The sequence below is a fragment of the Centruroides sculpturatus genome, unplaced genomic scaffold (assembly GCF_000671375.1).
Source record: "Centruroides sculpturatus isolate CEXI.00-Female unplaced genomic scaffold, Cexi_2.0 scaffold365, whole genome shotgun sequence".
Taxonomy (NCBI): domain Eukaryota; kingdom Metazoa; phylum Arthropoda; class Arachnida; order Scorpiones; family Buthidae; genus Centruroides; species Centruroides sculpturatus.
In genome coordinates, this window is record NW_019384598.1 from 401,814 (window position 1) to 419,273 (window position 17,460).

Sequence of the window (17,460 nt, forward strand, 5' to 3'; positions counted from 1 at the left end):
AAAATTTATTAATATAGAATAAACTTGATTTAAAAGTACTCAATACACAAGAATTCAATACAATGAGCCAGTTTATTTTATATCACTTCCTGGTTTATGAGAGAAAATGTTTGATATATGTGGTGACTGATATTTTCAAGAATGAATTCATTAAAAGTATTGATTTCCATTCTTATACTACATGGCTTTGCACTTCAGATCAATGATTCACATGGATCCATGCTCTTCTCCTTCTTATCTACAGATATCACCTTAGATAATGAAACACAAACATTCTGGCACATACCCAATAACTTAACAGAGCTGTGCGATGTGTGAAAATGCTGTTTTCCATGGCTAAACAGTTCAGAGAATGAATTTTGCAGTCATCTTCACTACACCATACTGTCAAACAATCTTTAATATCAATAAACAGTACTCGAGCAACTTCATCATGCTCTCAAAACAAACATAATTATGAAATTTCACTATCTCTTGTGGCCTTTTCTACAATAAATACGGAATTTTTAAAGTTTGCATTTGTCAGTCACCATAAGCATAGGATGAAAATATTTCGTGGTAAACAATGCGGCACATATTACAAGATTTATTAATCGTTAAGTTTACTTTTTCAGCCTTTTTACAAGCCTATAGTTATTGAATGCTTAATAAAGCAAACAAAAGAAACAAAAGCCTAGCTTTGCCTTAAGGTAGATTAAAAATTTCATGTATACAGTGTCAAAGCTTGAAACAAGCAATATAAAACTGTGAAACTTAAAATTATTTAAATAATTAATAGAAGATCTTTTATTAACACGTGCATAATTATTGTATTGTAGATGGTACGATAAACCATATTTGCCACCGTAAATGTTTTTTAAAACATTTTGAAGTCCGAACAAATAAATTTTAATTTTCTTGTGCGTCAATGGGGGCTTAAGCCCCTGTAGGTCCCCCTAGGATCCACTCATATGCTCCTTGTATATAGATGTATATTATACATGTATGTTGCAGAATAAAGAAAACAATGTATCTTTCATCCTGCACAAGTCTCTACAACCAGAATTACATTTCTTTTTATTGATTAATGTATGTTGTTTATATTACACATTTCGTTTTCTTCCGCAGAGCCCAACAGTGGCCGAGTGGATAAAACCATTGAACACCAGTAGTTGGTTGTGAGTTCAAGCCTGGCCGACAGGCAGGCCGTGGAGTTTTCCAGTTTTTTTCACATTAGTAATGCCTAAATATGGCCAGTTTCCCATAAAAGACGTCCCAGGAGGCATTCCCCTTGGCAGATTGCCCACATTGTATTGCCATAACCAAATAAATCAAAACAAATCTTTAATATTAGTCCTACTTTCTATGGGAGATTCTAGTTTTGAGTGATTTGACAGCCTTACCCATTGCCACTCTCTCTTAATGAAATCAACAGGAACATCCAAGTGCTGTGTACTCCGTTAGCCACAGGAATATATTATCGAGGACTAAATTTATAAACGAGGGGAAGCCGAAAAAAGCGACAGGTATTATTCTTTTCCAGCGTACACTAGACCTATTATCTCCAGTTGCATATAAGTAACAGCAGCCCCGGTTTACACGACAAAAGCAAAAGTATATATTATACGTAATGCACGCGGGTAGTACCAATTAAACCAGGATCTCAGCTCCCATAGCTATGGTTTCTACACCGGACGGGATTATATAACATCTGCCAATTCTGCATCATCTCTAATCACAGTTCTGTCGGTCATTACCCTTATAATGTAATATTGTTAATATTCTTTAAACACAGTTATTGTACTTAAAGAACATCAGCAGCATCATTCATCTTGGGATGATGCAGCAATTACAATAGCTCTAATTATAGATTACTTGATGTAGCAACAATCGAGGTATAATTAAACTTCAAAGTCAATACGGTACAAGTTACTTTTAGTTAATTGCAGTAAAGCGTATAAATACACCATTTGACTAAAAGTAACTTCTACCCGTGCTACTACTTACCCGGAGTTTTCGAGTAAAATTCGGAATTTTCAAGCTCTCCGAGCGAATATTTTGTATAAATTCGATTTTTATAATCCGTTTGGATCAAATTTACGTAAATAAAGTATTAAATTAACCGAAAATAAAGTTATAAATCGAAAAATTAAAACTAAATACCTGAACTCTTCCGCGAAATTTCGTTGCTCCCTCCAAACTGCCGGAAGTGGACTTATGTGAAAGAATTATTAAATAATTTTAATTAATTTTCGTTTAAATAATTATTTAAATAGCATATTGTTTAATGATTTAACTGAGGATAAAATAATAAATTACATTTTAAAACTTTTATCGTCGTTTTTATTTAACTTTTGATCAAACATTCCAATGACGTCTGCTACAACTGGTTTCTTGCTTCTCATTGGTTGAAATTGAATTTAAAATTTAAATTTAAATTGATTCGATCGCCGTGTGAATCGCTATTGAGTTGCAATCGCGTTGGCAAACGTGCATTAAACTGTGGGATTTCTAAATAAATTAACGAAATATTTACGAAAAATTGATTGTATTCGTCATATATTCGGTACTTTTTCTGTAATATTCGAATTGCTAGCGTGTATGAAGTTGAATTCGTCTAAAAAGCGTCGAATGCTTTCGAGATCCGCCATATTTGATTGCCTGAATTTGATTTGTCATTTAGACCTATATTATTGCTTGTTGAATTGCAGTGGCTTGCCGTCATTGGAAGCGGTGGATGCGCCGCTTTCCTTGTATTTTCTAAAAAATAAATACGTATTAATTTTAATTATACGAAAATAATGGAAGCAACTGTCTTTACGAAGCTCTATTTAATTATAATTTTCTTTTGACCATCACTGACACGCGATTGACTGATTGCCCCTGGATGTCGGCTTCTTACAGAAACACAGCTTCCCTGTCATCAAATGTCACGACACGCCACTGTTGAATTGTTTATAGAAACAGTATAATGGAAGAAAGTAGACTTAACCTACCGACTGCAATCGGGGATCTCAGAGATTCTGTAGGGTTTCATTAGTCTCTTCATATGCACTCCAAAATTTTAAGATTTTTGCGACTTCAATATAAATTTAAGTTTCAGTGAAGGCACTGAAACTCGGAATTTATATTATTTGTTTGAATTTATTTAACAGTCACAACGATCATTCTTCTTCTGCTGAGTTCATTTGGTGTCAAGTAATCTTACTGTCCAGACCATGCTGTTTCCATGTGTGAAAGTGTGAAAAATCTCTAACTTACACATGTGAAAAATTGGTGTTTTTATCTTCATAAAATACTCACAACTGTAATACGAAATTCCGTGAATAGATGTAGTGTAATTATTAATTTCTATAGAAGAAATGTAAAAAAGACTCAGCTATTAATTGCATGAAGGACATGTATGGAAGGAAAGAAACAAGAAATGAGAAAAATACTAAATTATGCTTAACAACATATTTCATAGTATGAGTGAAACGGTCCACTAGTGACAAAGCGAATAAAATTACTAAACACTGGGAGTTGGTCGTGGGTTAGAGCCTGCCCAACGGACTAGCCACGTATAGTTTTCTATATTTTCTTCATGTTAGTAATACCTAAATAGGGCCAGTTGTCCATAAAAGTCTTCCCAGGAGGCATTTCCCTCGGCAGATTACACATGTATTGCGTTGTCTTATATCATTGGCAGTTGATTCGATCTCGGGTCATCCAGAGCGATAGAATGAAACCTTAACTGCATTGACCACCAGGATTTAGAAGGGAGGCTTTCTTCACTCATCACTATTTTTAAATTGGTGTTTTTTACAGAATTTGTTACTCTGAAAGTCGGCAAATCTAATGACAATCGGTCATCCCTAATAGTGGTACGAGGGACTTGACGACACAGCGGTACGCTTAGGAAATCACGCTGCTCAGTCTTTTGCCTATTATGGCAAGGCTACAAACAGTCATTTTCTAGAAAGATAATACAGGCAACACACAGCTAAGGTTTCTCAGGAATGCATCCATAACATTGCCACACTTTATTTGCATGCCCGGTTTTAGATTGCTCCATCTCACAAACGCTCGATGGGTTTGCATGCTCATCGAGCATTTATGAAACCAGATGGAATGCCAACTTCAAACATCTACGAGTATGAGGAATCAGGATCAACAGTTGCAGGATACAGTACCAGTATGTCGCCATGCCCTACTGTATTATTGCTTGTATCTAGGCAAGAAGGTCCTACAAAGTACTAAAGGTTCATTTAAATTGTAACGATGCTCCTTGGAAAATTGCTCTTTTGTTATGATATTGAAATTATTTATTACCATCGCATTGTTATTCTTTGTATCAATGAGAAGAACTTATGGCTTTTAGCGAAGTCTGATAAAATATGAGGTGGCACTATGTACAGTACATAGGCCTATGATAAATGTATATTTTTATGCAACCTACAAACACATGCTTTCTTTGGCTTAAAGTAATGCATCAAAAATTGAAACAATGCGAAATTTTACTTTACAGTTTAATTCTTTTACGTATGTCTCTATATTATGTATGTATATTGTGTATATTATCAAATTATTTTATGTATTTGTCTACTTGTCTGTATTACTGTAAAAATTATAATTATAATTAATATCTGTAAAGATATAGCCTAAAAACAGTAGAGTTTCAATCATAAAAGGTGAGGAAAAGAGCATTTTTTATTTTTCTAGCACTACAGACACTATACAAAGAGCCTCCCAGCATTTACCCAGATCTCATTGTACTTTTTATCAAGCCCACAGTGGGTTCAGCCAGGCTTACGCTAAGGTGGCCGAATAATTGGAGACAGGGCCCGACATATTCGAAACACACCACCCCGAAAAATTCTTGGGCCTGCTCATCATGACTACATTCCGGGTCACCCCAGAGTGGGAGGTTGATTGCCTCTTCCTTCCCACCATCCACACAATTACGTTATTTAAATCTTTATTGCTTCGGAAGATGAACTAACTTTCTTTTTTATTTCATTTATTTAATTATGACAGAGTTTGACTTTTTATAAAAGTAGTGTCTGGGGCAGTATACCCGGTATGAGAATCAATGAAAATAAAAGTAAATTGCTTAATATTAACGGCAACATTACATGTGATATCATGAACATCAGTACTGTCAACATGGTTAATGCTATAAAAAATCATTTAGCTACTGCTAATATGGTTAATGCTATAAAAAATCAGAACCATCCTCTTGCTCTCATCGCTCATTATATATTAGGTCCTATTGTTAAACGTATTACTAAGAATGATGATAATCTCCCCTTTCTTCTCGACAACTGCAGTAAATATATAAAATGGAGAGAAATTGTTACTACCATAATTAATAATGAGCAAATCGGTAATAAATTAAGGTCCAGTACCGTCTACATGAACATTCGTAAGCAAAGTATCAACAAAAATCTAATGGATACTACGATCAATTGCAATGAGACCTGGGTAAATGCTGGGAGGCTTCCTGTATGAGACCTGGGTGAATGCTGGGAGGCTCCCTGTTTGAGACCTGGGTAAATGCTGGGAGGCTCCCTATATGAGACCTGGGTAAATGCTGGGAGCCTCCGTGGAAAATTTTGAACAACATCGTGATGACTAGGGAGGAGTATCTTCACACCTACCAGCGTGTAAGTACTGCTCGTTGTCCTCGGTGTGATCACAATCAAAATATCTATCACATATTTTTTGAGTGCCACATCGCTGAGCAAACTTGGCACTGGGTAGACAAAATTTTTAATATATGTATCTCCTGGCAAAACGTAAAGTTCCACTCTAATTTCCCTGTTAAAAAATAATTACTTAATTAATTAGTTTACTGCTTTGACCAAGAGGTCATCTGGAAAGCGAGATGCACCCTTATTTTTGAAAATAAAAAAAATCAAACGCAACTTTTGTAATAAATAGAATTCGTGATGATGCAAACTTCAAACTAAAAGCTGACTATAAGAACTTTTCTGATAGGGTACACAACGCGCTATACTTGGGCACTGAAAATATTATATGGAAAAATGTTAATAATAAATTTGTATTTACAGTAATTAATTAATGTATACGTCATCAGAAACAATGTACAAGGTTTCCTGCTGCTCAGCATGTTGCTGATTTGTAACAAGTGATAGTTCATAATAAACTTTAAATTAACCAGTATACCTATATGCAAAAAATACAACAGCAACATACATATAAGAATACAATATTGTAGGGTTTGGTTTCGGTTTGATGGAATATGGCAACGCAACACGTGGGAGATCTTCCAAGAGGAAATGTCTCCCTTGACGACTTTCTATGGGAAACTGACCGCTACATAGGTGTGAGACACTTGAAGAAACCTGGAAAACTCCACGCTGTCAACTCGTTGGTCAGGCGCGAACCTGTGACCTGTTCACTGGTGTTATCCACTCGGTCACTGGTGATCTCGTATTGAAAGAAATGAAGCAATCTTTAATGGGATAACTCCAATTTTAAGGCCCCTATGCAAAAATGTTCAATAGTCAGGATAAGTAGAAAAACCGGATGGCCTCACCTTGCCGCTCTGGGGACCCAGGATGGAATCGGATGAGCAACTCTCCAAGAAGTCCTCACGCATAGTCTGTCATCATAACTGCCCATAGCTAGCAAGAGAGCACAGGAACAATTGTTCTTGGTTAACTTGCAGAGCATAGGAAGGTAGTAAGGAAGCTAACAGGTGAATAGGAGGCTTTTAAGAACTCCCTGAAAGATTATAACAAATATGCGAGGAACACCAAAAGAAAATTATGGGGCTTCTGTGGTACTTTCCACCGTGAAAGGTTTATACTCCAAATTACCCTTAGACACCAATGACTGCGAGCACTCTTAAAGAGACAAGTACGAGATAGTGTATATGAGCTGAGGGAGGAGGAGGCCAGACTTGTTGCTATGGAGTATGGAGCCCAAAAGTCAGTTAACTATTGTAAAGAATAAACTTCTGTCTTATTCAAATAAGTTATTTCAACCGAGTGTTTCCTTCAATACAGTAATTATGCCACTAATAAATTCAGCTTATGACTCGTGTTCACGAGCCTACCTTGAGCGCGTGCCCACCTGGCTAAAACACGGAGCATCGGTGACGGGTTTAGCCAGTCAACCCTGGCCAATCGACTGGCCATGCATTTCTTCACATGTCTAACACCTAAATATGGTTTACTCTAAAGAAAATCCTCCCGGGAGGCACCCCCTCTTGTCATTCATATTACCCAGGTTTGCTTTGCCTTAGCAAAGTCCGAGTGTTCACAAAACATGGTTAAAAGATTTTTAGGCAACTCTGTGTATCGGTAACAATAACATTTTAGTAAAAGTAAAAATACTTTTCACTTTTAATAAAGGGTTTCGTCACGTTTTGCCTAGTTTATCTGTATGTTTTCGAAGAAATCAATAAAGCTGATCAAACAGTCACATAAAATAGGGACAATTCCCCGTAATTTTGTTAATTTAGGTTTATATTCGTCCTCGAAATCCCGTTTATTGGCTCTTCCTTCACTCCAGGTGTTATTACATTGTTCTTCTCGAGGTCGGTCTCTAGGTATATTTATAATTTCTTCTGAATAAAAAAAATTCGTCTGAGAAAATCATATTATTTATAAAGAAAGAGGGGAAAAAGTAAATTTTCCGTTTAAATTATTATTAACATTATATTTATATAGAATTTCCTAGAAATAAAGTAAATATGGATTAACGAATCGTCTTTCCGACGCCATATTGCTTAAAATGCGCCAACTCGTTTTTGAATCTATTTTGCTAATTAAAAACGTAATAAAATTCTTTAAATTTGTTATTAAATAAGAAATTTACATATTAAAATTTATTTCATAAGCAATTTAATTAATAAATAAAATTTAATAAGATTATTTTGTAACACGTAAGCTATACGCACCGTCTTTTCACCGCCATCTTATTCGAGCCTTTAACGAACCATCATCCATCCGCCATATTGCCCGAAGGCGCTACTCGAGTTATACGATTTTCGCGCCACTTAACACAAACAAAACTGGTTTACGTGTTTATAAATAGCTATAATAAGACAGAGTAGTTTATTATTGTATTAAAACCGGGCGCTAAATAAATCTTTAACGCGACGCGCAATCACGCGTAACTTCCGTTTCGACGCATCGACACGCGCGATCAGACGCTTCCCTTAGGGAATTTACTGTACCTCCTTCACGCACCGTCCATTGTGAAAAGAAACACAAGGAAATAAAAAAAAATGCCTAGTCACTGCAGATCCTACAGATAAGGCAATTAAATGCAAATCAAGCATCCTTGACATCTTTTAGGATCATTTACAAAATTAAAAAAAAAAAAAAGTGTACAGCAGGAAACTCGAGGACTGAGTAAATATGTTAAGGAACCAGTCACGCGCACGTTTAATGTGTTTCGGTGACGACAAAATGGCGCCTATTAATTGCATCTCACCCTCGGGGGCAAAAGAACAATTAATTACGTTGCTAAATTCGCGTCACGTGGTGGTTTCGCTCGTTAGGAGCGAGGTTCCTAACGAATTTTCAGTGGGATCTTCAGGAGGGAGGGATGCGGAAATAGTTAAGATTTATAATCACGTGGTTTGAGCGAATTTACATAAAAATGAACCCATTAGACAGAAGATATTCGGTTGCGGAGCACGCAAATCCTCCGGAAATATTGCTGGAAAATCAGCTTTAACAGTTAATTTTATTGACCCTCAGCTGGATAAAATGAATTCCGAAAGATAAATTCGAACACGTAAAAGCGATCGAAGTCTGTTACGTCAAGCGTAACGTCACAATAAAGCCAGAAATTAAACGCGGTCCTTCGGTGACGCTTCTCTATTAAGAAAACTTTGCATTTAGTGTAAAATTTAAGGAAGGTAACCCGGCGTAACGACAGAAAACTCAAGTGTTCTACGCCTCGACACCCATTTTCTGTCACGATATGATCTAAACGGCCGATCACCCGTTCACTCGAAATGTAAAACAAAATAAAAGGTGCCGAGTGACTTTTTCTAGTGTCTCCAATGTCCAATAGCGAAGCGAGTTTCCAGCCGGTCACGTGATTTCCCAGTCGTTTAACTGAGTAACCACCACCCGCGTAACCAGTTGGTGGGGTGTAAAGCTTCGCAGGTAAGTCGTTTCGCGTTTCCCCGCGCGATTTTTTTATACCTTCTTTCCCCCCCACTTTGGTTACGGTTACGGGAAGCGTCGCTTTTTTAAATTAATAACTTTATTGTCGCGAACGTGACGTGACGCGATGCAACGTAAAAAGAATTCGCCACTTTTACGCGTCGCGTTTGCAGCTCGTCGCGCGTTACGCATTGTAAGAACTGTTGAAATTGTCCGGCGTAAGGCGCGGTGGAGAGCGTTTTTAACAAAGTTCGACTCCTTAAATTCTTTTCTTTGTGTTAACAAAAGATCAAAAACCTCTTTGAAAAGTTGATTAAACAACTTTTTCTTCACGAACCCGTTTTTAAACGAACTATTTTTGAACTCGTCCTTCCCGTTTTTGCATATCTTTCGAACCGACGCCTAACGTTATAAAGGGTGCAAGAAGGATGAAAGTGACCCTCGAGTACTCAAAACCCTTCACTCAAATGCAAAAGATCAATAGGGACCACAAATGTCACGTGGCCGAATCGTCACAACGCCCAGAATGTAACCCGCATTGGGCGCTTCACTATACTTGTGTAGGATATAGCAACAACCCCATCATTTCGGGATTAAGTATAACAGGGCGTTGTCAATATAGAGTATGCCTCGATATAATGACTATGAATACGGTAACAGACAAAAGGAAGTAATTCGTAATGGGCTTTTTATTCCAGATTCAGTCGCATCTTTGTGTAACATTAACCCTTTTTATTTCAACGCCACAATAACAAAGGAAGTGTTGACATCCTGATTCGTCATTTTCTTTCGTGTTCACTCGACCCTTCAGCGTTGTATCGAGATACTCAAAAAGAGCGAAGGACTGTTCTTTTTTTTTCTGTACATTTATTTTTAGCCAACCCGAGAAAATAGGCTAATTGTTACAGCCAAGGTGAATTCGGATCCTGTTCTCCCGTGTAAACCTCCGATAACGGGGTCGTCGAGTATGCAATGCCTCCGGAAAAGTGAATTTTACATCATAAAATCGAGTCAAACTGGATCTTAAACACTAGTTTGTACGACCGTAACAGTAAGTTTGACAAATTTCATTGTTTATCAAGTGTAAACAATAATTAAGACACATAAAAATACCAGCTTAATCGATTGGGGGCGAATAGGAAACGTTAAAACGAGTTTTCCCTCGATAATACGTTATTACAGTCTTGAGTCATAAGCAACCTAGTTTCCGTTATTGAGCCCCTAAGCGGATTTATAATTTTAAAAATAAAGCGTTGCAAAATTTATCGCTTCCGCCCGGTTACACCGAATTGTCTAGATACGTTCTGAATTCCTTCCATTTGTTCAGCAGATATCAAAAAATGAAGGCTGTGTTTGCTGCCGTGTTGCTGTCGTTGGTCGCATGGTGCGAAGGGTACCCATCTGGTGCACCTTCGACGGCCTGTGTTGATCTCCTACCACGTCACAAGGTGAGAAACGAGAAGAACGAAAAGTTAGAAAACCATTACGAAGCTCAGAGATCCAACTCACCATACAGAATAGAGATCTCCCCCAAGAACGCACAACCAGGAGGATTAGTCAATTGTAAGTAACACCCTTTGCTGCTAGACAAAAGTGATAGACACTTAAGTAACCAAAAAAACAATACCCCAATCTTAGTTACCATAAAGGGCGAAGATTCCTTCCAAGGATTCTTCTTGAGGGTATTCGACAGCCAGTCAAATAAACCAGTCAGTGGACAGTTTAGATCCACAGACGGAGCACACCCCGTCAAGTGTGACGCAGACAAGGTAAGAAAACGTCATTGTAAAAAGTTTATTCGCGCAGTAACCATTTTCTAAATGTCAAAAATCATTTCAGGACTCCATAACCCAAAACGGAAAAGACGAAAAGAGAGATTTGAAAGTCACCTGGGAGGTTCCTAGCTCCTTGAAAGGACCAGTCAATTTATATGTAGGGTGAGTAAACGTCGCCGCTTCGAAACAACCCCCCGATTTAGTAGCACGTAAGAAAATTCTGACAAGTTTTAATACCTCTTTTACAGAGCAACCATCCTTCAGAATTTCAGAACATTTTGGAGAATCAACTCCGACTCCTTCTCCGTCAAATAAACACCATTACTGTATTGTTACGCAGTCACGTTTCTTTCTTTTTTTTTAATTGTTATTCGTATAACTACTACTCTTTTTATATTTTCTTTGTAAGTAAATTAGATACGAAATAAAATTAATCTGTAAAAACACAAATATAATTATTTTTCGTCGTCCTAATCGGAATGTTAATCCCGTTTACAAGATGATTCCGGGTTCGATTCCGGTTTGTAATTGTTATTTTCAAGCGCAGTTAGTGACTTTTTCCCTCGCGCGTACACATATGCCAGCTTTATTTAGAATTAAACTAGTTAAAATGGCGAAAATGAGGCCATATATTTGTAGAATGAATAGCTTGCGCTATAATATACTTGGATTGAACCACTCCGGTAATTTGAATTTAATTCGACCAATGAGGACACGTTTTATAAAATGGTTTTCTCGTCTCCAATGTTCTTATTGGTTGGAGATTTTTGTCACCACCAATAAGAAACGTCACGTTTGGGTCAACACGACTCAAGCGTGTTAAACCAATAGTAATTGTCGTAATATTACAAAGTCGAATAATTTAATTGTAAACAAATAACTCTGGCACCATGTTAAGATGTAATTTACACAGCTAGAATTTATAAGAACCTTGAATTGCCGCCATTTTAATACGTTCACTTACCTACGAAGCGCATCGATGATTCTCAAACTTCGAATTATAATAATGAAATTATTTTATAATTTTTTTATTCCGCGAGAAATATATTTTTCGCAAATTACGCCACTCTTTCATTTTTCTGTTTTTAATCTCCTCTCCTGTCTTTCAATTTTATCATTTTAATTTTATTTTAAATGAATAAAGTTATTAAAACTTTTAACTTTTAGGTTCGGATTAATAAAAATTTAATTGATTTAATGATTAAAATATCAATTTAATAGATAAATTTCTGTCNCTTTAATATTAGTCCTACTTTCTATGGGAGATTCTAGTTTTGAGTGATTTGACAGCCTTACCCATTGCCACTCTCTCTTAATGAAATCAACAGGAACATCCAAGTGCTGTGTACTCCCTTAGCCACAGGAATATATTATCAAGGACTAAATTTATAAACGAGGGGAAGCCGAAAAAAGCGACAGGTATTATTCTTTTCCAGCGTACACTAGACCTATTATCTCCAGTTGCATATAAGTAACAGCAGCCCCGGTTTACACGACAAAAGCAAAAGTATATATTATACGTAATGCACGCGGGTAGTACCAATTAAACCAGGATCTCAGCTCCCATAGCTATGGTTTCTACACCGGACGGGATTATATAACATCTGCCAATTCTGCATCATCTCTAATCACAGTTCTGTCGGTCATTACCCTTATAATGTAATATTGTTAATATTCTTTAAACACAGTTATTGTACTTAAAGAACATCAGCAGCATCATTCATCTTGGGATGATGCAGCAATTACAATAGCTCTAATTATAGATTACTTGATGTAGCAACAATCGAGGTATAATTAAACTTCAAAGTCAATACGGTACAAGTTACTTTTAGTTAATTGCAGTAAAGCGTATAAATACACCATTTGACTAAAAGTAACTTCTACCCGTGCTACTACTTACCCGGAGTTTTCGAGTAAAATTCGGAATTTTCAAGCTCTCCGAGCGAATATTTTGTATAAATTCGATTTTTATAATCCGTTTGGATCAAATTTACGTAAATAAAGTATTAAATTAACCGAAAATAAAGTTATAAATCGAAAAATTAAAACTAAATACCTGAACTCTTCCGCGAAATTTCGTTGCTCCCTCCAAACTGCCGGAAGTGGACTTATGTGAAAGAATTATTAAATAATTTTAATTAATTTTCGTTTAAATAATTATTTAAATAGCATATTGTTTAATGATTTAACTGAGGATAAAATAATAAATTACATTTTAAAACTTTTATCGTCGTTTTTATTTAACTTTTGATCAAACATTCCAATGACGTCTGCTACAACTGGTTTCTTGCTTCTCATTGGTTGAAATTGAATTTAAAATTTAAATTTAAATTGATTCGATCGCCGTGTGAATCGCTATTGAGTTGCAATCGCGTTGGCAAACGTGCATTAAACTGTGGGATTTCTAAATAAATTAACGAAATATTTACGAAAAATTGATTGTATTCGTCATATATTCGGTACTTTTTCTGTAATATTCGAATTGCTAGCGTGTATGAAGTTGAATTCGTCTAAAAAGCGTCGAATGCTTTCGAGATCCGCCATATTTGATTGCCTGAATTTGATTTGTCATTTAGACCTATATTATTGCTTGTTGAATTGCAGTGGCTTGCCGTCATTGGAAGCGGTGGATGCGCCGCTTTCCTTGTATTTTCTAAAAAATAAATACGTATTAATTTTAATTATACGAAAATAATGGAAGCAACTGTCTTTACGAAGCTCTATTTAATTATAATTTTCTTTTGACCATCACTGACACGCGATTGACTGATTGCCCCTGGATGTCGGCTTCTTACAGAAACACAGCTTCCCTGTCATCAAATGTCACGACACGCCACTGTTGAATTGTTTATAGAAACAGTATAATGGAAGAAAGTAGACTTAACCTACCGACTGCAATCGGGGATCTCAGAGATTCTGTAGGGTTTCATTAGTCTCTTCATATGCACTCCAAAATTTTAAGATTTTTGCGACTTCAATATAAATTTAAGTTTCAGTGAAGGCACTGAAACTCGGAATTTATATTATTTGTTTGAATTTATTTAACAGTCACAACGATCATTCTTCTTCTGCTGAGTTCATTTGGTGTCAAGTAATCTTACTGTCCAGACCATGCTGTTTCCATGTGTGAAAGTGTGAAAAATCTCTAACTTACACATGTGAAAAATTGGTGTTTTTATCTTCATAAAATACTCACAACTGTAATACGAAATTCCGTGAATAGATGTAGTGTAATTATTAATTTCTATAGAAGAAATGTAAAAAAGACTCAGCTATTAATTGCATGAAGGACATGTATGGAAGGAAAGAAACAAGAAATGAGAAAAATACTAAATTATGCTTAACAACATATTTCATAGTATGAGTGAAACGGTCCACTAGTGACAAAGCGAATAAAATTACTAAACACTGGGAGTTGGTCGTGGGTTAGAGCCTGCCCAACGGACTAGCCACGTATAGTTTTCTATATTTTCTTCATGTTAGTAATACCTAAATAGGGCCAGTTGTCCATAAAAGTCTTCCCAGGAGGCATTTCCCTCGGCAGATTACCCATGTATTGCGTTGTCTTATATCATTGGCAGTTGATTCGATCTCGGGTCATCCAGAGCGATAGAATGAAACCTTAACTGCATTGACCACCAGGATTTAGAAGGGAGGCTTTCTTCACTCATCACTATTTTTAAATTGGTGTTTTTTACAGAATTTGTTACTCTGAAAGTCGGCAAATCTAATGACAATCGGTCATCCCTAATAGTGGTACGAGGGACTTGACGACACAGCGGTACGCTTAGGAAATCACGCTGCTCAGTCTTTTGCCTATTATGGCAAGGCTACAAACAGTCATTTTCTAGAAAGATAATACAGGCAACACACAGCTAAGGTTTCTCAGGAATGCATCCATAACATTGCCACACTTTATTTGCATGCCCGGTTTTAGATTGCTCCATCTCACAAACGCTCGATGGGTTTGCATGCTCATCGAGCATTTATGAAACCAGATGGAATGCCAACTTCAAACATCTACGAGTATGAGGAATCAGGATCAACAGTTGCAGGATACAGTACCAGTATGTCGCCATGCCCTACTGTATTATTGCTTGTATCTAGGCAAGAAGGTCCTACAAAGTACTAAAGGTTCATTTAAATTGTAACGATGCTCCTTGGAAAATTGCTCTTTTGTTATGATATTGAAATTATTTATTACCATCGCATTGTTATTCTTTGTATCAATGAGAAGAACTTATGGCTTTTAGCGAAGTCTGATAAAATATGAGGTGGCACTATGTACAGTACATAGGCCTATGATAAATGTATATTTTTATGCAACCTACAAACACATGCTTTCTTTGGCTTAAAGTAATGCATCAAAAATTGAAACAATGCGAAATTTTACTTTACAGTTTAATTCTTTTACGTATGTCTCTATATTATGTATGTATATTGTGTATATTATCAAATTATTTTATGTATTTGTCTACTTGTCTGTATTACTGTAAAAATTATAATTATAATTAATATCTGTAAAGATATAGCCTAAAAACAGTAGAGTTTCAATCATAAAAGGTGAGGAAAAGAGCATTTTTTATTTTTCTAGCACTACAGACACTATACAAAGAGCCTCCCAGCATTTACCCAGATCTCATTGTACTTTTTATCAAGCCCACAGTGGGTTCAGCCAGGCTTACGCTAAGGTGGCCGAATAATTGGAGACAGGGCCCGACATATTCGAAACACACCACCCCGAAAAATTCTTGGGCCTGCTCATCATGACTACATTCCGGGTCACCCCAGAGTGGGAGGTTGATTGCCTCTTCCTTCCCACCATCCACACAATTACGTTATTTAAATCTTTATTGCTTCGGAAGATGAACTAACTTTCTTTTTTATTTCATTTATTTAATTATGACAGAGTTTGACTTTTTATAAAAGTAGTGTCTGGGGCAGTATACCCGGTATGAGAATCAATGAAAATAAAAGTAAATTGCTTAATATTAACGGCAACATTACATGTGATATCATGAACATCAGTACTGTCAACATGGTTAATGCTATAAAAAATCATTTAGCTACTGCTAATATGGTTAATGCTATAAAAAATCAGAACCATCCTCTTGCTCTCATCGCTCATTATATATTAGGTCCTATTGTTAAACGTATTACTAAGAATGATGATAATCTCCCCTTTCTTCTCGACAACTGCAGTAAATATATAAAATGGAGAGAAATTGTTACTACCATAATTAATAATGAGCAAATCGGTAATAAATTAAGGTCCAGTACCGTCTACATGAACATTCGTAAGCAAAGTATCAACAAAAATCTAATGGATACTACGATCAATTGCAATGAGACCTGGGTAAATGCTGGGAGGCTTCCTGTATGAGACCTGGGTGAATGCTGGGAGGCTCCCTGTTTGAGACCTGGGTAAATGCTGGGAGGCTCCCTATATGAGACCTGGGTAAATGCTGGGAGCCTCCGTGGAAAATTTTGAACAACATCGTGATGACTAGGGAGGAGTATCTTCACACCTACCAGCGTGTAAGTACTGCTCGTTGTCCTCGGTGTGATCACAATCAAAATATCTATCACATATTTTTTGAGTGCCACATCGCTGAGCAAACTTGGCACTGGGTAGACAAAATTTTTAATATATGTATCTCCTGGCAAAACGTAAAGTTCCACTCTAATTTCCCTGTTAAAAAATAATTACTTAATTAATTAGTTTACTGCTTTGACCAAGAGGTCATCTGGAAAGCGAGATGCACCCTTATTTTTGAAAATAAAAAAAATCAAACGCAACTTTTGTAATAAATAGAATTCGTGATGATGCAAACTTCAAACTAAAAGCTGACTATAAGAACTTTTCTGATAGGGTACACAACGCGCTATACTTGGGCACTGAAAATATTATATGGAAAAATGTTAATAATAAATTTGTATTTACAGTAATTAATTAATGTATACGTCATCAGAAACAATGTACAAGGTTTCCTGCTGCTCAGCATGTTGCTGATTTGTAACAAGTGATAGTTCATAATAAACTTTAAATTAACCAGTATACCTATATGCAAAAAATACAACAGCAACATACATATAAGAATACAATATTGTAGGGTTTGGTTTCGGTTTGATGGAATATGGCAACGCAACACGTGGGAGATCTTCCAAGAGGAAATGTCTCCCTTGACGACTTTCTATGGGAAACTGACCGCTACATAGGTGTGAGACACTTGAAGAAACCTGGAAAACTCCACGCTGTCAACTCGTTGGTCAGGCGCGAACCTGTGACCTGTTCACTGGTGTTATCCACTCGGTCACTGGTGATCTCGTATTGAAAGAAATGAAGCAATCTTTAATGGGATAACTCCAATTTTAAGGCCCCTATGCAAAAATGTTCAATAGTCAGGATAAGTAGAAAAACCGGATGGCCTCACCTTGCCGCTCTGGGGACCCAGGATGGAATCGGATGAGCAACTCTCCAAGAAGTCCTCACGCATAGTCTGTCATCATAACTGCCCATAGCTAGCAAGAGAGCACAGGAACAATTGTTCTTGGTTAACTTGCAGAGCATAGGA

The 17,460-nt window shown here is 36.5% G+C and overlaps 2 protein-coding genes across 5 annotated transcripts in view; one reads left to right on the forward strand and one right to left on the reverse strand.

Annotated features, from left to right (window-relative positions):
* Nucleotides 1-2,539, reverse strand: part of LOC111624927 (small glutamine-rich tetratricopeptide repeat-containing protein alpha-like) — a 42,603-nt gene extending 40,064 nt beyond the window's left edge. Inside the window, exons 1-2 of one of the 2 annotated variants that reach the window (XM_023367912.1) lie at nucleotides 2,299-2,530; nucleotides 2,143-2,193 (exon numbers count right to left, since the gene is read on the reverse strand). In XM_023367912.1, coding sequence (XP_023223680.1) covers nucleotides 2,143-2,193; nucleotides 2,299-2,384 — 137 coding nt within the window. In that variant the 5' untranslated portion in view covers nucleotides 2,385-2,530. Of the gene's footprint in view, nucleotides 1-2,142; nucleotides 2,194-2,298 lie in introns of both variants that reach the window. The other variant, XM_023367911.1, reaches the window with a different exon arrangement.
* Nucleotides 2,540-8,778: 6,239 nt separating this feature from the next.
* On the forward strand, nucleotides 8,779-11,367 carry LOC111624926 (putative defense protein). Of its 3 annotated transcripts, none has more exons than XM_023367910.1 (5): nucleotides 8,779-9,110; nucleotides 10,438-10,673; nucleotides 10,749-10,879; nucleotides 10,950-11,047; nucleotides 11,134-11,367. In XM_023367910.1, exons 2-5 carry the CDS (start codon nucleotides 10,451-10,453, stop codon nucleotides 11,198-11,200), a joined length of 519 nt encoding a protein of 172 aa, XP_023223678.1. In that variant the 5' UTR covers nucleotides 8,779-9,110; nucleotides 10,438-10,450; the 3' UTR covers nucleotides 11,201-11,367. The 3 variants fall into 3 exon arrangements, with proteins under 3 accessions (XP_023223678.1, XP_023223677.1, XP_023223676.1); XM_023367909.1 differs by having other exon boundaries at nucleotides 8,780-9,110; nucleotides 10,441-10,673; nucleotides 11,134-11,366; XM_023367908.1 differs by lacking the exon at nucleotides 8,779-9,110 and having other exon boundaries at nucleotides 10,247-10,673; nucleotides 11,134-11,366.
* The last annotated feature ends 6,093 nt before the right edge of the window (nucleotides 11,368-17,460 follow it).